We start from the raw sequence: 19,433 nt of genomic DNA, 5'->3' as shown, positions 1-19,433 counted from the left end.
ATAATCAGTGTACGGAATTCCATCTCTCGAAACCAGTAGTGCGGTTTTCCTGTTTTTTTTTATTTACAGTTGAATAAGATTATTCTCTGAACAATTGAATGTTTAATTTCAATTAACATTTGTTCTCTAATACAAATCTTCATTAAAGTATGTTACTTTTGTTAATATATGTTCTTATATGGTTATAAAGTATTGAACAATAGTATACTTATTTCCTAGTTATTGTCGGAAAAACTAGTGAATAAGTATTTTAAACAAAGGGGAGCTGGTATATAATTTGAGAAAATGTAAACTTATTCTTTTAAACTGCAACTCTTACTAATCTCAATTAAATATTTGAAGCAAACCCTCATAAATTTGAAACAAAGGACACACAAGTCCACGCACCCATAATCTTTATTGACGATTATTAATAAAGATTTACGTCATAACGAAGGCAAGGTACGGGTAGTGGGTGTGGGCAGCGAACTGGTTGCTCTGGATGTATAAATACGCAGCCACGACCAATCTTTATGTCGATGCTACAATCAAAATGTCTATCGTTCTCCAAAACGCTATCGCATTCAATTGGCAGTTCAAATTTTCAAACCTTTATCCCAGTCAACCTACTCTACATAACCTACATATGGTATCAAAGGTTTAGTTGTTCTCGTCCTGAATATTTGTCACTTGACTGTAAAGAAGCGACAATTATCCAATTTGTCGTTAAAGTATGATAAGAAGGTATTCATCTGTTAGTATGAATTCTGCACGTTTTAATGGGACCAAACCTTCACCCTTTTCTGAAACAATAGTGTAAAACAACAACATAAAAATACCAATTGAAATGGCTTAACTTAATCAAAAGACATATTAACATAAGTGAACATACACTGAACGAATAATTAGTTATCAAAGGTACCAAGATTATCATTTAGTACGCCAGACGCGCGTTCCGTCTACATAAGACTCATCAGTGACGCTCATATCAAAATGTGATCTATGATACAATGTAAATAAAAAATCTATAAAGTTAGGAGTGAATAATAAAAGTGACAGTATTATACCGCTGTGAAATATGAACAAAAATCCGCTATTTACAATAACATTATACACAGGTAAATGAAAATAATTTTGTTCTTATATATTACAGAGATACCAAAAGGCATTTCCCCCTAGGCAAATTATTCCCGATTTGTGAAGAATTATATGACAAATTTCAAATCATACCTGTTATTGTTGAACCTCCCTTTGGCTTCTTCCCACTAGGAACTACAATATTGGTTTGAATTTTAATATTATCTAAAATATGGAAAAATGGAAACTTGTTTTTAGTTTCCTTAAATATTATAGTATCAATAGATTTTGTTGAGTTTTTAGACAGTTATTCCGAATCTTTCAATGAATTTTCATAAAAACTATCTTTGATGAATCGATGACCGTTTTCTTGCATTTCCCCTCATGCGCTGGATGTATAAATACGCAGCGACGACCAATCTTTATTTCAATACTACCATCAAAATGTCTATCGTTCTCCAAAACGCTATCGCATTCAATTGGCAGTTCAAATTTTCAAACTTTTATCCCAGTCAAGCTACTCTACAGAACCTACATATATAAGTATCAAATGTTTAGTTGTTCTCGCCCTGAATATTTGTCACTTGACTGTAAAGAAGCGACAATTATCCAATTTGTCGTTAAAGTATGATAAGAAGGTATTCATCTGTTAGTATGAATTCTGCACGTTTTAATGGGACCAAACCTTCACCCTTTTCTGAAACAATAGTGTAAAACAACAACATAAAAATATCAATTGAAATGGCTTAACTTAATCAAAAGACATATTAACATAAGTGAACATACACTGAACGAATAATTAGTTATCAAAGGTACCAAGATTATCATTTAGTACGCCAGACGCGCGTTCCGTCTACATAAGACTCATCAGTGACGCTCATATCAAAATATGATCTATGATACAATGTAAATAAAAAATCTATAAAGTTAGGAGTGAATAATAAAAGTGACAGTATTATACCGCTGTGAAATATGAACAAAAATCCGCTATTTACAATAACATTATACACAGGTAAATGAAAATAATTTTGTTCTTATATATTACAGAGATACCAAAAGGCATTTCCCCATGGCAAATTATTCCCGATTTGTGAAGAATTATATGACAAATTTCAAATCATACCTGTTATTGTTGAACCTCCCTTTGGCTTCTTCCCACTAGGAACTACAATATTGGTTTGAATTTTAATATTATCTAAAATATGGAAAAATGGAAACTTGTTTTTAGTTTCCTTAAATATTATAGTATCAATAGATTTTGTTGAGTTTTTAGACAGTTATTCAGAATCTTTCAATGAATTTTCATAAAAACTATCTTTGATGAATCGATGACCGTTTTCTTGCATTTCCCCTCATGCGCTGGATGTATAAATACGCAGCGACGACCAATCTTTATTTCAATACTACCATCAAAATGACATCGTTCTCCAAAACGCTATCGCATTCAATTGGCAATTCAAATTTTCAAACCTTTATTCCAGTCAACCTACTCTACAGAACCTACATATATTAGTATCAAATGTTTAGTTGTTTTCCACCCGAATATGTGTTACTTGACTGTAAAGAAGCGACAATTATTCAATTGGTCGTTGAAGTATGATAAAAAGGTATTCATCAATAAGAATGAATTCTGCAGGTAAAATATTGTACAAGTACTTTTTATTAAGCCAAATAAGAATTATTGCAGCAAAACAAAACTCACAACAAACAACAACATTAGACACATACTTTAAATCAGATATAGAAGCGAGCAACACTCGTGAACCACATCAACAAGCAACAACTCCTGAAAATCAGATTCCTGACTTAGGACACGTGCAAACAATCGCAGCCGGTTTAAACGGTTAAATGGTCATAAAACATTCACCCTTTTCTGAACCAATGGTGTAAAACCACAACATAACATGACACACTATAAGAAATGAATTGAAATGGCTTAACTCAATCAAAAGACATATTAACATAAGTGAACACACACTGAACGAATAAATGTGATCTATGATACAATGTAAATACAAAATCTATAAAATAAGGGATTAGTAATTAAAGTGACAGTATTATACTCCTGTGAAATGTTAAACAATTTCAGAACAAAAATCCGCCATTTACAATAATTTTATACACAGATAAATGAAAATAATTTTGTTGTTAGGTATACATGCAGGAATTGTAAAAACGATCATTAATGAGCCAAAGGTTGGTGATATAACTCCAGATTTGTGACGAACTAATATAAAAAAAATATCAACTCATACCAAATTCGCCTGACTCTTTGTTTGGCTGTTGTATTTTGTCATCTACAAATATAATTCTGAATTTAGATAAGGCGATAATAACTAAAGATACCATGAAATATATACATAAATTATTTTCAAATGTTTTAAAAGGATCGTTGTCTTCTTAGTTTTATAAAATAAATTTTGATTTTACAAGTTAATAAATATAAGTACTTCGATATGTTACATATAAAATCATTTCTATAACAGCGTAGACAACCGACCTATTTATGTTGGTTACCTTTAACTTGTTTGTCATCAGCTATCGATAACATATATATCGTGTACATTCTTCACAAACCAACATTTACGTTAATGTATATATTTCATATATTACAGAGATACCAAAAGGTAACTTATTCCCTATTTGTGAAGAATTATAAGACAAATTTCAAATCATACCTGATATTGTTGAACCTCCCGTTTGCTTCTGCCAACAAGAAACTACAAAATTGGTTTGAATTTTAATATTATCTAATATATGGGGAAAATGGAAACTATTTATTAGTTGTCTTAAATATTATAGTATCAGTAGATTTAGTTTAGTTTTTAGACAGTTATTCAGAATCCTTCAATGAATTTTCATAAAAAAACTGTCTTTGATGAATATAAGACCGTTAACTTGCATTTCCCCTCATGTTAAAAGTATTATTCTAATCTTAAATAGTGCCAAGTTACAAATTAATAATTAAATTTTGAAAGAATCAGCGTGTTAAAAGTTTTCAATTTACCTACACAAAATTGAAAAACGTTGATTTACCATGTATTATAAACCATCTGTACTATCCATTTATGTATTCCACCTTCCCTTTTAAATGATTAAACTATCATTATGCTGGCAACTTTTGTCCCCCCTGCCCCACTGATATATGACTTTTCAAGTCTAAAGTCTCAATTTATAGTTATGCTGAAATACAAAACCGTTATTCTAATAGGATTAAAATTGGTCGTTCGAGTTTCTTTTGAACACTATGAGGCGCTGATTAAACAATCTTTTTTCACATTTTTATTGAAAATTTATCGATGTTTCAATGTTTGAAAAAAATAGAAAAATTTGTATTAAAAAAATCCATCACAATAGGGATAAACTTCAATGCAAGGATCGTTTTACATAAAGTTATATTCCACTTCTGACTGTGCTTCCTCCGAAAAAAAAGAACAGAAAACAAAATCTATAGTTCATACCTTTCTCTGGTTTTTTACATTTACAATGCCACATACAACAATAATCAGATTTCTTATTACCACGTTCACATCCCCAACATTCGCAAATCCCAACGACAGCAGATGTAACAACACCAGACCCAAGTATACCAGCTATAACACTAATTAACTGCGCAAGTGTTCTATAATAAAATTAAAAGAGTATGATGAATCGACATTTTTGAATGATTACATTTTTTTTAATCTCTCATAAATAAAAAGTGGAGGGGACAAGTTGAACTTAATTATCATTGATATGATGAGTTTATAACATATCAAAAATATGGACATTGTTTCTTGACTCTATGCGTTTTTGAGAAGAAAGGTCAATAGAAGTCGACCACTGGAATTGTGTGACTGAAACAAATATGCTATTATAAAAAACTCACATTTTTTAAATATAAAAACAGCACAACCTCAGTAAACTTTATAATCGTCTTAAAATAAAAAGTTGCTACATGTAATATAGCGACAATGTCGATACGACCTATTTGTACGATTCTTAAAACTGAAATAGAACGATGTGCTACATGTAACAATATGCATGTAGTTTATTAGATAACCATTTGCTGTATGTCCTTTACCTCATGGTTCATTGACTTAGTAGTCAACGTTACTATCTCTTGATTGCTAGAGTGGACAAATGTTTTATTAACTTCGAATATTATATTCCCATTATATCGTAGCATCGGAGAAACTGTTCTCGATTACGGCATTCGGACTATAGAATTACAATGTAATGTAAGATGTCCGTTTGTATAAAGTCACATTACTTCAACTATCCAGTAAACAAAGCTAGATGTTTTTCCTATTACTTTTAGTAAATGATGTACTTTTGTGAAATAAAAAAAACCCCATAGAATCTAAATTGATACATTAAGTCAAAAGATTTTTAATTAAAGGAAAATAGCTAAAAATATTGAAAGGTTAGAGAGCTCCTTTTCCAGAAAAAGGCAGGAAAAGGGTGACTTCGACTTTTGTTTGCATTTGTATTATTTGGGTCTTTAATTGCAAGAAAAGGATACTAGAATCTGGTTCAATTTTGGTAATTGACCTTTAATGAGCTGTAAAGGTCTTTGTGAAAAGAAAAAAATGGTTGTAATTGGACACTTTATTTTACCCTGTATCGTATGAAAAAAAAAAGGATTCTGACAAAAATATCCTTAACCGGACCTTAGTATATCATTAACACAAATATCGTTTAAATGTGTACATTAAACATTTTGCTGTTTATCATATTTTTTCATTTTCATTCGTCTATAGTAAACATTCACAAGAAGATTGGGTATGAGTGCAAATGAGACAATCTCCATCCAAGTCACAGTGTGTAAAAAGCAAACAATTGTACGTCCTTTAACACGACACAACAAAACAGCAAGTTTTAAAGGGCACTAAAATGACTAGTATTAAACAATTCAAGCAGGCAAACCAACGTTCTAATCCATATTAAAAAAAATAACCGACAAATATTTATGATTAAACTCGTCATAGATACCAGGACTAAATTTTATATACACGCCAGACGCGCGTTTCGTCTACAAAAGACTCATCAGTGACGCTCGAATCCAAAAAAGTTCTAGAAAAAGCCAAATAAAGTACGAAGTTGAAGAGCATTGAGATTCAAAATTCCTAAAAGTGTTGCCAAATACAGCTAAGGTAATCTATGGCTGAGGTAGAAAAGCCTTAGTATTTAAAAAAATCTAAATTTTGTAAACAGTTAATTTATAAATATAACAATATCAATGATAATTCATGTCAGCCCAAAACACCACACCAATACACGACAACAACTGCATAACAGCCTCTTGATCTCGGACAGGTACATACACATGCAGCGTGTTTAAACGTTTTAACAACAAGCCTTTACCCTATTTCGAAACAGAAGTTTAACTTGAAACATAAAAAAAAAATACTCTGTAAAATATCAATTGAAATGACTTATATTGATCGAAGAGACATATTAACAACAACAAGTAATCATACACTGAACGAATAAATCTCATCTATGACACAAAAAATCTGCAAGAAAGATGTAAAACAACTCTAATATAGAACAAAATGACGTTTAAAAAATTAACGGACACAAGTATAATTTAATAAAATACTTTTGTTGTTAGGAGTACATATTTGTTTTACAAAGTATATAATTTTTTTGTTCACAGTACGAGAAAGCATGTGAACACTTATCATAATAAAAAGGTGGTACATATTAAAAAAGTGAAATGGGATATAACACAAAATAACATTGAATACCTAAAAGGCATTACAAATTGTGTCAACAGGTCAAATTAACTTGTTAAAACGATTTAGATTCACTGTAACCGCAGTTACTATCATCCCAAACACATACATTTAGGTAAAAGGCCGATTTCTTCTCTTTAACAGCTTGTTTTATGTCAAGAAACAACTTTCTGAGCATTTTCATTGAATTTGTTTCCCTAAATGATGGAAAAGCAACTAGAATACCGAACATTGGGATATGCATAAAAATGCTTCGTTGGAATAGACAGCTACAATAATCTTAATGAAATTTACGATCATCTTTGATAATAATAATAAAAAGAAAAATACGATAATCTTCGTGGTTTTTTGTTTCTCGATTTTCGTTTTTATTTCGTTATGAAATTTTTAAAAAATAAACCCAAAGTCTTAGACATGTACGGACATCTAAATAAGCCATTCTATACGATTCAAACAAAAGCGATTCTGTGAATTTTTTTTAAAAAGTGAGCGTTGAAAAAGACTAAACTGTCCGTTTTATAAATAAATGGATACTCACAAAGCCTCTTCAACAGTAACTGCTCCAGCTACCGGGGGTTCATCTAAGCTAATGGTGTAATTGTCTGAACAAAATAAATGATAGGTTACTGAACAGAACAAATCTTCTTATATAAAAACCTGAATGGATATTTCGAAATATTTGTTTCTCTTATTTTGAAAATTAAGTTACATTTCTTGAAAACCCACAAAAATACCATGTTGTCAGGTACGACAAAGCGATAATTAAAAAAGGGTATTATTTCTTACGGTAAACATAGACAGTACAGATCAATGATAAGGATAATCTGCCATCTATTGATATGTTAAAGAAACATTTGGTCAATATTTTTTCGAAACGAGAATGCGAAATATGGGTTACATATGGGTTATGGAGAAATACGCGATTAAACAGAGTTAATGCAAAGCTTAAACGTTTGGAAATTTTTCAGAAATAGTAGTTTCACAATCTAAAATATTTTTGAAGTCCAAGGAAAACTAAAAAAGGAGGAGGTCCATAAAAACTAAGAAATTCGAACATTATCAACCAACGGAACTATTGAAAAACAACTAACATATGCCTGACCTGGCCTTGAAGGCATAAAACTTTGCTCAGTGCTCGGAGCATAAAAAACGTGCTCGAAACATGAAATCCAGCAATTTGATTGGTTGATTTTCGAGTCTGAGTACAAAAACCATGCTCGAAAGTTTTATGACCGTGAGGCCTGGTTCATGCAAAATCGAATTGTCTGTTGAGCCGTTTTACATTTAATAGAATTTATCTGTGTGTAACTCATAAATGATTACATCAGGCATTTCTTAGCCACTAATTACTTTAAAAAAACTTGCAGTAAATTTTATCAAAGAAACAAAAACTCGGATAAGAAGTTTGGCTGTTAACATCTTTGTGTATACAGTTTTTTTTTGTAGATTTCGAAGATATAGATCCGATCCATGTAGACTTCTATATGTCTCTATTGAGTAAAGTGTTATATATATCAACTTTCACTAAACATTATATAGCAATAACTCTACTTACTACAGTTACCAGAAAACAGTAAAATATGGTCCAAAGCAATATCTCCCTTGTAACCAATTCCATCAATACCATTAAAAATAATCTAAAATATTTTCTACCATATTAGTAATTTCAACCATCAAATGGACCTCAGTTTATTGTGTGTTTTTTTTAATTTGCATAGGTTGCTGTGAGTGTTCAGTTTTTACAAAGATATACAACCCCGCATATATTCATGCGTCTGTCTCAAGCAAGAAACCAATAATACATTGTTTATCATAATTGTTTTTCGTTAATCTTGTTGCAAAAAAATGGCCGCTAGATTTCAATGTAGAATAGTTTCTTATTATGTTATTTCAAGGCTTTCCATTAACGTTACCCGTAGGTATGTGGTTTGCTTATTGTGAGAGGATTTGTATTTTTTCTGCTTTATCGTCCTTTGGTCTAGTATGATTTTGAGTCTTAATGGCTAAAAGACCACATCTCCTTATCTTTTATGCTAAATGACCAGTTACTTTCCAGTTATTCTAGTGACGATTGCATTTTCGTAAAGAATCACATTATGACTGAGAATGTTACGTTTGTACAATTCAATACCAATATATTATTGTCAAAGAAAAGAAAAAAGTAGAGAAGAAACATTATACTGGCAAAAACAAACCTGAAAATTATTTGCTGGTAGAAAATACAGCTCCTTGTAATGCCAGTAGTTTCCCTGGCTATTTGACTTTTTAAAGATGATCTGATTTGATCCTACAATACTGATTATCACCTGTAATTCGCCGATGCTGTCCCCAAACATGTGGTAATAGAAAGACAAACATAGCTGTTTGTCTGTAAGTATAATTTGTATAATAAAACTACTTTATTCCTAAGCAATACAGTTAAATGGATACATAATTGTATAAGTATCATATGCATAACAGTAATTATATTATGAACAAAAAATGATACCAATATTGTAATCCAATGCTAACAGACTAGGACTGTGGGTTTTTCTGACAAAGGTCAATCTTTCTTCCTGCGAACTCCGGCTTCCTAAAGAGATCCACTGACAACAACAAAATAGCTAATTGGACCATAAGTGTCGTTAAACAAATCAATCAATCATCTTTGATATTGTATTGCTTGCAACAGTTAAGTTTTTTCTGATTTCTATAAAATAAAATTGGGAAAGGAAATGGGGAATGGTAATGTGTCAAAGCGACAACGACCCGACCATAGAGCAGACAACAGCCGAAGGCCACCAATGTAGCGAGAAACTCTCGCACCCGGAGGCGTCCTTCAGCTGGCCCCTTAAAAATATGTATACTAGTTTAGTGATAATGGCCTACATACTAAACTCCGATTTATACACAAAAAACTAAATTTAAAAAAAAAAAATCATACAAGACTCATACAGTGCCAGAGGTTCCTGACTTGGGACAGGCGCAAAATTGCAGCGGGGTTAAACATGTTTATGAGATCTCAACCCTCCCCCTTTACCTCTAGCCAATGTAGAAAAGTAAACGCATAACAATACGCACATTAAAATTCAGTGCAAGAGAAGTCCGAGTCTGATGTCAGATGATGTAACAATATAAAATCAACAAAATGACAATAAAACATAAATAGCAACAGACTACTAGGAGTTAACTAACATGCCAGCTCCAAACCCCAATTAAACTAATTGAAAGATTATATCTTCATCATATGAATATCAGGCACAATCCCTTCCGTTAGGGCTTTAGTATCATACTATCATAAAATATTCTGTATACTTTATTTAAAAAGAATTCAATAAAATACAATGAAAAACAGGAATAGTGGTTATCAGTAACACTAGTAGCATACGCTCAGAAGACAGTGATTTGGTACATGTATGACTTAAGTACAAACTACCTGTAGTTAACAAACTGGACATGAGACGTGCATTTCCCTCTGATTTCATAGTAGACGTCTCAATATACATATAGTATTTGCCACCTTTTGCTCTTTCAGGTCCTGTGTCTTCTGTTGGTGTTTTGTCCTGAAGTTGAAACAATTTTATAGACTCGGCTATAATAATAAATCTATTCATGACAACTTTTGATATAAAAAAGAACATGTTCGTGACAAAATTGTTGTTCCATTTTGACACTCAACCCTTTTCTATCTTGACGCTTTAGATTTTTTTGTGGATACTAAAACATATTCTTTGGGACTAAAACCCATTTTCTTTCGGACACAACAATTATTTTTCTTTTTTAACACTTACATGTACTTCCTTTTGGTTACTGAAATTAACTACCTTTTGAACACGTAACTCAATCATTTTTTTTATTTGGACAATTAAAGATTTTTAATTAGGATGTTTGAATATTTTTCATTAAGCTTTAAAATATTTTTTCCTCGAAATCTAATAAATTTGACTTGAGAACACTAAAATCATTTTCCCTTTTGACAAATATATAAATTATCTTTTGATCATATACATATTTTTACTTTCTGAAACAAACATATTTCCCCCTTTTGACACTTAAAGCAGTTGCTTGTTGGATGTATAAAGTGTTTTTTCTTATGACCAATACGTATTTTCACTTTTGAAAATTAGATAATATTCCCTAAACGCTAAGAGATTCGTTAACCTGTCTAATGCAATATCGAACTACGTTTGATCCGTGACAATGGGTATCACATAAAAACATCATACATTTTGAATAACACGTTCACCTTACATTTACAAATTTATCATGATTTTTTTCGCTATTAATTGGAATGTGATAAAGTATTATCTTTTGGTATGACCTATATTTGAATCAAACTAGTAAGTTAATTATATCAACATGTTACAGTAAATGATATAGTTATTAAAGTGTTGCTGAAGTTCTAATAGTCTCTATGATAATCGAAAGCGTCCCAACGGTGAACATTTGAAAGGTAAATTTAAAATAAAAAGATTTCCACCAGTTTTTCCATTGTATGCTTAACCATTAAAGTCATATGAAACAAGTTCCAAGTAATTATAATATTATCGAAATTATTGAACTACTACATTTACTGTACTATGTCCTACATGCAGTTTATTTACACTTAATACGAATTTATAACGTTTTATCGACAAATAATATATGTTTAAGTGACTGTTGATCGAATGTGTTACCGATGTAAACATTCAACACATAGCACATAGAGTACTGGAAAAACAAGTGAACTGATGGAACCATGACATTTTTGTATATATTTTGTTTGCGTTCCTATTTGATAATTTAACCTTTAAAACAAGCGTTTACCTGATACCCCCAGTTTTTGATGGGGTTCGTGTTGCTTCATGTCTTTAGTTTCTTCTATGTTATTATATTTTGTGTGCTGTTATATTATTTGTTGATATTGTTTTGTTTTAGCCATGGCGTTTTTGGTTTGTCTTCGACTAATGAGTTTGAATGTCACACTGGTATCTTTCGACCCCCTTTTAATTAGTTATTGTATTTAATTTTCTTTATAAATCAGTTGCTACTATTTTTTCTAGTGCATGTTTATTTAATTTTTTTAATTACAACTTTCCGCTCGCGCTTGCGCTGTGTGGTGATCGAAAAAGAAACGAGAATTCACGTAGTTTAGGTCACTGATAAACAGTTAGGAAAAAATATTAAAATTTGCATTTATAAATGTTACCATCCCCTTTTCATTGCAATATTAGGCTTACTGTTTTTGTAATATATGTGCATATGTATGTAATCAGAATCTTCGACTGAATTTATATCCAGTATTTTAAATGGTAAAATAAAATTTCTTTCGGGTGTATTCATGGCAACAAATTGCATCTATTTGTTATAAAATATTACAAAAATAGGAGGAAGACGCCATCACGAGTTGGTTGACCGTTACGGAATAACCGTTTCACAGATGATATCGGATATGTTCCTTACGTCTTAACTACAACGCCCTTCCTTTTTCGTGAATGTGACATACCGAATTAGACTATTTACCGGGTTTGTAATAACATGAGCAACACGACGGGTGCCACATGTGGAGCAGGATCTGCTTACCCTTCTGGAGCACCTGAGGCCACCCCCCAATTTTTGGCGGGTTCGTGTTGCTTAGTCTTTAGTTTTCTATGTTGTGTCATTTGAATTTTTATTTGTCTGTTTGTCTGTTTGTCTTTCTCGTTTTTAGCCATGGTGTTGTCAGCTTATTTTCGATCGATGAGTTTGACAGTCCCTCTGGTATCTTTTGCCCCTCTTTCAATAAATCCAATGAAAATCATATGTCTTTCATCTTATCTTTTTGTAAAATTGTGTCCAACTTCGTGTAGAAAGAAATGTTTGAAAACATTACATTAATTTCTGAACCGATGAACGGTATAGCTATGAAAATACGGAGAGTCAAACAGAAAATAGCCTATAAAACATGTAAAAGAAATATTGATGTTCTTATAAAATCTTTGAAGGCTGAATTTGTACTCAGCTGTCTAAAAATGAATTTTATTACATAATAACTTTCATATTTGAAAAATCAACCGGGCCCAAAATGCGAAACCAAACTCCTAACTGTATATTGCTACCTCAGTGTTTTTGTTGTTTCGTTATGGTTCTCTGGGTTTGAGTCAGTAATCCAGATTTGTTTTCTCTCCATCTATTTTTGAACAGCGGTTTACTACTGTTGCCCTTTTTTATGTTTATTGCCATCAATGAATTATATCATGCCAACATCGGTCGATTGTTAAGCCCCATTACTAAAATCATCAAGATGCGCGTATCAAGTTCCTTCAAGGCAAAGGAGTAGGTTCAGTAAGAGCCTTTTTTTGGCCCCAAAATATAGCAGTTTTAGAAAATTGTGAAAATGTAATCTTTCAGCTATATTTTGGAAAGTAAAATGCTTCTGCTACATAAATATGAGCTGTGTTTGACAATACAATGCACAAATATCGCGTTCTAGCATCATTAAGTCATGCTAAATTACTGAAATCTTCAAAATTTTAGCATTTTGGTTAATTTTTAGACGGTTTTCGTCTAAAATGAAACTGGCCACATTCGTGTTCATTCATAATATTGAAATGTAAGTTGTATTTAATAATAATACAAAACATATATAAAGGTTGAGGATGAACACGGATGCGACCACTTTCATTTTTGACAAAAACTATCTGAAAAGTGACTTTTTTTGGCCTTTTTTGTAGATTTTTCATATTTAAGCTTGAATCAGAGCGTTTTTAATGACTAAATCAGTTAAAATCTTTCGCATAAACAAATCGAATCAATTGAAATAGACACTTTAGTGTTTAAAAAGTGTCCAAAAAATTTCATTAGATGAACCTGAAATTTGAGGCCAAAATCGGCCCTTACCAGACCTACTCCTTTGAAAACAACATACATATTGTCATGAATTACTCACATAATATTTAATCCAGTCTGCAGAGTCTAACCCAGACCTATCATTGTAGAACTGACAGTTTTGTTGTTCAGGATACTCAAATGTACAGGCACTGATAATATCTACTAGTATTAGAACAGAAAAAGGCTACTTTACCATCATTGATATCATGATTATATTTTCTTCTAAAATTTATACATACATTCGTTGTGGAGGGAACAAATGGATCTATATACCATTCATTATTAAAAAAAACTTAATGTACGTTTTATGGACTTAAACAAAATTGAGTTTCGTATGTAAAAGATTTAATTGATGACTTTTGTGTTCTTGTAAATTTTTGTTTACTTTCAGCACTTCAATGTGCCAGCTCATCCTTTGTTTTCCTCCTACAGTTGAGTTGTTTCCCTCGGTCTTAGTTTGTTTTTCTCGGCATTTTAGACTTCCTGTTGTTCATTTGTTTTCCGCTTATAGTTGATTTGTTTCTCTTGGTTTGGGTTTGTAAACCGAATTTTTCTCTCTCAATGGAGTTTTGACCTTTGAACACCGGCATACTACTGTTGCCTTAAAAATATTTATTTATGGAGATATTTTATTTCTATTATAATTATATCTTTAAACTAACAGTTAGGGATAAGAGTAGAGAGCAAGGTTTGCAGATGTCCTTGGGTTTTCAAAATATTTTACAACTTACCTGTTGATCTTATGGCTTTTAACCAAACACCTAAAAAAAGAGTTTTACAAATAAAATGTATATACCGGAAACTTCCTAAATTATCTAGTTTGAATGGTATTGATTTTACGACTTTGCAATTATGTCAAAAGGACAGATATTAGGTTAACCACCACCACGTTTTCTTAAAACCTCCAGTACTAAGTCAAGAATATGGGAGTTGTTGCCAAATAGTATGTGTTATACAAAATCGACAAGATCCGATGGATTAGATATTAATCAATTTTGGTCGAAGGATGTGATAGATATTGTTTTTTTCAGAATTATATCTCAGGTATGCATGAAAATAGGCAATTTGGTTAAAATGAACTAAAGAGCAAAATGGTCTAGTTTATCTAACAATCAAATATCATATAATATAGTCTTATGCATTCGCGAATACAAAGAATATTGTAGTAGGGCAAACTTAAAACTCTATTACTATGAGGAAAAAAAATTGATCTTTGACTGTTCATCGCTTTAAATTGATGGATTGTAAAACCGTGTTTGAGATACTTCGAATGATACATTCCAAAATCTGCATAATTGTTTGTTTAGAATGATTTATCACACTCAGTGTACTTAAAATGTTTACAGAATGATCATTTGGGATCAGACTTGAGTGTGTATTGAATGATAAGTTATCAACCAATTAAATATGTTTACAAGGTAAAGACCTGAGTATGCATTGAATGAAAAGTTACCAACTAATTAAAAAAATGTTTGCAAGGTAAAGAAAAATGTGGAGGTTGTAATTACGTAACTATTATATGAACGATTTGTATACATAAATGCTAGTTTATCGTATATGAATCTCTGTTAAGATGTTATTTGATCGAAATTAAACATTAAGTATTATACTCGTGAAAGTAATATTGAATACGTTCAAGTTAAAACTTGTTTCACGATGAAGGCGTCTTCTGTAAATCTGTTTAACGTCATGTTTACTTAAAAACATATTATCGTATTACCCTTGTACTAATGTTCTCCTCCGTGTGTATGCTGTCTCCTAATCTTTAATATGAATTGAATTTTGACAGTTAACGATATGCTTGACGTATAGTTGTTAATATCTGTGTAATTTTGGTCATTTGTGGAGAGTTGTCCTATTGGCAATCATACCACATCTTCCTTTTTTTATATTGATACAATAATATGATTGTTTTTTTAGAAATGTTAACGCTTGTATGACAGTTGTTTGTTAAATAGGAAGTTGATTTATGAAATAAACATGACAAACGCTCTTCCAACAGATATGACCTTAATAAAAATTATTATTTTTTAAATCAAATTTAAAACAGATCTGAAAGTTATCCAAGAACTGATTTATATGGACAGTATACAAAATAAAAGTTATCAAGTTTTTTATTTTCTTAGAACTGATGATATACGACAACTAATTATTTTTTCCATTCTTTTCTGCAAGAATACAATGCTACTCAATCCAAGCATGAATGCACAACTGAAAGCTAGTTATAAAAATTGTAGGCAGTTGTCAATAAGAAAATCAATAACAAATGATGTTTTCTTTGTTACTGCACAAATACCTTGTTTATATAGATTTTAATCAATAAGACAAAGTTTTCTAATTTCCAATTGTTAATTGTTGTCACAGTACAATTAAACACACCAAATGGCACTAAACACGTTGAAAAATTGCTTTTGTTTAGGTTTACCTTTCCCGGTTCAAGCTATCTCTTTTTCGAAATTTCAAATTATATCAATAAAATGTATAGAATTAGTCGTACATTACAAACAGAACAAACCGTCGATACAAGAAGCTTTTTTTCGGCCTTTCAGTTTTGCAAAGTGATCTAAAAAACTTCTTATTTTATTCTTATAATACTTGAATTGAATAATAACTATAGGTATAGTATCATTTTCTGAAATTTTATCGGAAGATCTAAAATGAAATGTGCAAAGTTGTAAAAATGTATTCAGCAATAAAGTATCAATATGATGATTCCATTTGAAGTACATAAAGCCTGATTTGAATTCTAAGTGTTCAATTCTGACTTGTTAAACATAATATGTTGGTTAATTAATTTCATATTGAAAGTGCTATGGCCACTATTGTGACTCCGCAACTAAGTAATTGATTACAATAACCAATGACAAATTTCATTTCTTGAAGGTCAAATTCCTTAACCCAATTACCGAATTCGACGTATCAACGTATGTTAACTTGAAAAGATCAACACGATGAAGTATTATACAACCTGACAACCCTCAGGAGTAATTGAATACATTACCTGCTATGCAGGATTAGTGACGTTCAAATAAAATACAGATTTCTATTTTCTAATGCAAACAAGAACATTATTCAATTTCCATCATTATTTCAGTTTTTAATTTTCATTAAAGATTTTTCCGCGATAAGATTTTATCTTCTTTGGTCCCGTAACTAGGTGACTACATGTGTTTGCTCCCGATATCAAACGCAAAACCCGGGCGTTTTCTGACTTCCTGGTCGCTTCAAAAATAATAAAATTTGATAAAAAGAAGATTTCTAGTTTTAACATGTGAGTTTTTCTGCTTATTATTGTAGAAATCACATGTCAATACATTTCGCAATTCAAAATGTCAGCTTCCTTAGTTACAGACAAGGAGATAAAGAATTTTACGCTTATTGTCATACAATCAAAATCATTGATACAAAATAATTGCATTAGAATCTTTAATGTCTTGTGTAATATTTTGTGAACTTTTTTTTGGCTTTCTGGTAATGATATATATTTTTACCTCTTCAGCGTACATTATAGTAACTCTAATGTACGTAAACTACAATATAGGGGTTCTTTTTCATTACCCTATTGGATAATGTAGATTTTAGGAGATAGATTACTCGCGTATCAAGGCAAACGTAAACCATTGGTACATTTTGTTTGTAAACGCTATCTTTCGACCCTCTTTTAAGCCTAACTATTTATTCCTGATAAAAAGTTGTTAATACGTTGTAAGCAAAATTTATTTCTATCAGTTTAAAAACATTGCAAATTAGCATGGTACAGTGTAAAAATGGTCAAAGACCTGCAGCTTTACTTGTATTTAATTGAACACTCTTCCGGTATTTAATGTATTGCTGTACAAAAATAACTCTCTACAATTCTTTGAACGTTTCTCTACTTCATTGAAGATTATTGTTATATCCAACGTTCCTGATTGTACAATTGTACATTGTATATACAACTAGATATTTATTACTGATACCAGCTGTAAATACGTTGTAAGCAAATTTGTTTACTACCAGTTTTAAAGATTGCTTATTAGCATGATAATTTTTACCATGGTTAAAGACGCGTAGCTACATTTTTATTTAATTTAACTTTTATAAAAATAAGTGTTGCTTGAATAAGAATAAATCGAAGTCTTACCAGACAATCTCTTTGCAAATAAAATAGTTAAAATGGTAAGTTTAATTTCGCTGTAAATGCATAAAGTAATGTCATCATCAACACACTAAATGTCCTGTACCAAGTCAGGAATATAGCCATTGTTATATTATTGTTCGTTTCTGTTTGTGTTACATTTTAACGTTGCGTCGTTTGTTTTCTCTTATTTTTGAGTGTAATTTCACATTGCGATAAGACGTGTCACGGTACTTGTCTATCCCAAATTCATGTATTTGGTTTTGATGTTTTATTTGTTATTCTCGTGGGATTTTGTCTGATGCTTGGTCCGTTTCTGTGTGTGTTACATTTTAGTGTTGTGTCGTTGTTCTCCTCTTATATTTAATGCGTTTCCCTCGGTTTTAGTTTGTTACCCCGATTTTGTTTTTTGTCCATGGATTTATGAGTTTTGAACAGCGGTATACTACTGTTGCCTTTATTTATTGTGAAAGAAATAATACGTTTCCAGAAATCCACTTGAAGATAGATGTCTATTTATAGTGTTGCAAGTTATTTTGTCCTATTACCTAAGTACAATAACAACTGTTCTCTGTGCAACTTATTCAATTGGATCTTAAATTTCAACATTCACTGCAAAATCGTTGATTTCCTGGTGATTTAAATACATGTCCAAACCCAAATAAAAAGACAAAAATAAATGATTGTGATGTAGCATTTATTCAATTTCAAATAATTTCAGTAGACTGCTAGATTGTATCAGGGGAATGTTGACTGCATTGATACCATTTCTTTCGATTCAATTAAATGAATGAAGAGTTCCGTCTGCTAAACTTTTCTTTAATTTGATGACATGAGCGTTTTACTTTTACTTGGGGAGGAAGTACTAAATCAGATCTACTCTAACATTGTTAGGTTGATTCTAGAGACTTCATTTTTTATAAATACATGTCTTTTGATTTCACTGGTAGAAAAATGGCCAATACAATTTTGTTTAAGATATATATTCTATGACTGTATCATACCATCCTTCAAATCTGTTTAAATCTTTATTTTTTGTTAATGGATTTGTCTATATGCCGTTTTGTTTTTCTTTGATATATATGACGTGGTACTGTATGTTTAACATTGCTATAACAATGGGAGGTTTGGAATGCCACAAAATCAGGTTAATCCCAACATTTATGTTATTAAAATGTCATGTACCAAGTCAGGAAAATCGCCATTGTTATATTATAGTTCGTTTCTGTGTATGTTACATTTTAATGTTGTGTGTCTGTTGTGTCGTAATTTCTGTGTGTGTTAAATTCTAATGTTGTGCATCTGTGTGTGTTGCATTTTAGTGTTTCTGTTGTGTTTTTGTTCTCCTTTTATATTTGATGTGTTTCCCTCAGTTTTAGTTTGTAACCCGGATTTGTGTTTTTCTCAATCTATTTATGAATTTCGAACAGCGGTATCATTTTGTTTGTTTTTATAGTTATTAAGACTATAACACAATGCTGACGGATTTACCTCTATTATTTACATGTTTACCTATTATAAAGGCAACAGTAGTATACCGCTGCAACACACACAGAAACGAACCATAAGATAACAATAGACAGTTTCCTGATTTCGACAGGACATTTTAAGAACACAATGCTGGGTAGAATCTGATTTTGAACTTAGTTGTATGTCTGTTTGTTTTGTTCACACATCGTTGTCAAAATAATGGAATAAGAGAGAAATTTAAT

The 19,433-nt window shown here is 31.1% G+C and overlaps 1 protein-coding gene across 1 annotated transcript; it reads right to left on the bottom strand.

The window, feature by feature from the left end:
* Nucleotides 1-705: 705 nt before the first annotated feature.
* Nucleotides 706-10,143, bottom strand: LOC139492741 (uncharacterized). The gene is made up of 9 exons (XM_071280894.1): nt 8,972-10,143; nt 8,332-8,413; nt 7,315-7,378; nt 4,518-4,678; nt 3,735-3,776; nt 3,312-3,353; nt 2,180-2,251; nt 1,210-1,281; nt 706-782 (listed from the first exon to the last, which is right to left on the bottom strand). Exons 1-9 carry the CDS (start codon nt 9,110-9,112, stop codon nt 706-708), a joined length of 753 nt encoding a protein of 250 aa, XP_071136995.1. The 5' UTR covers nt 9,113-10,143.
* Nucleotides 10,144-19,433: the final 9,290 nt, after the last annotated feature.

Source organism: Mytilus edulis, chromosome 10 (genome assembly GCF_963676685.1).
Source record: "Mytilus edulis chromosome 10, xbMytEdul2.2, whole genome shotgun sequence".
NCBI lineage: Eukaryota > Metazoa > Mollusca > Bivalvia > Mytilida > Mytilidae > Mytilus > Mytilus edulis.
This window is presented reverse-complemented; position numbering and strand designations above follow the sequence as displayed.

Bases quoted from the DNA above. Each gene is read 5' to 3' on its own strand.
- LOC139492741 (XM_071280894.1), bottom strand. From the start codon at position 9,112: ATGTTTGGGGACAGCATCGGCGAATTACAGGTGATAATCAGTATTGTA. The intron at 7,379-8,331 runs GTAAGTAGAGTT...TATTTTGTTCAG, and splicing joins ACTGTTTTCTGGTAACTGTA to ACAATTACACCATTAGCTTA. The intron at 2,252-3,311 runs GTATGAGTTGAT...TCCATATTTTAG, and splicing joins CAAAGAGTCAGGCGAATTTG to ATAATATTAAAATTCAAACC.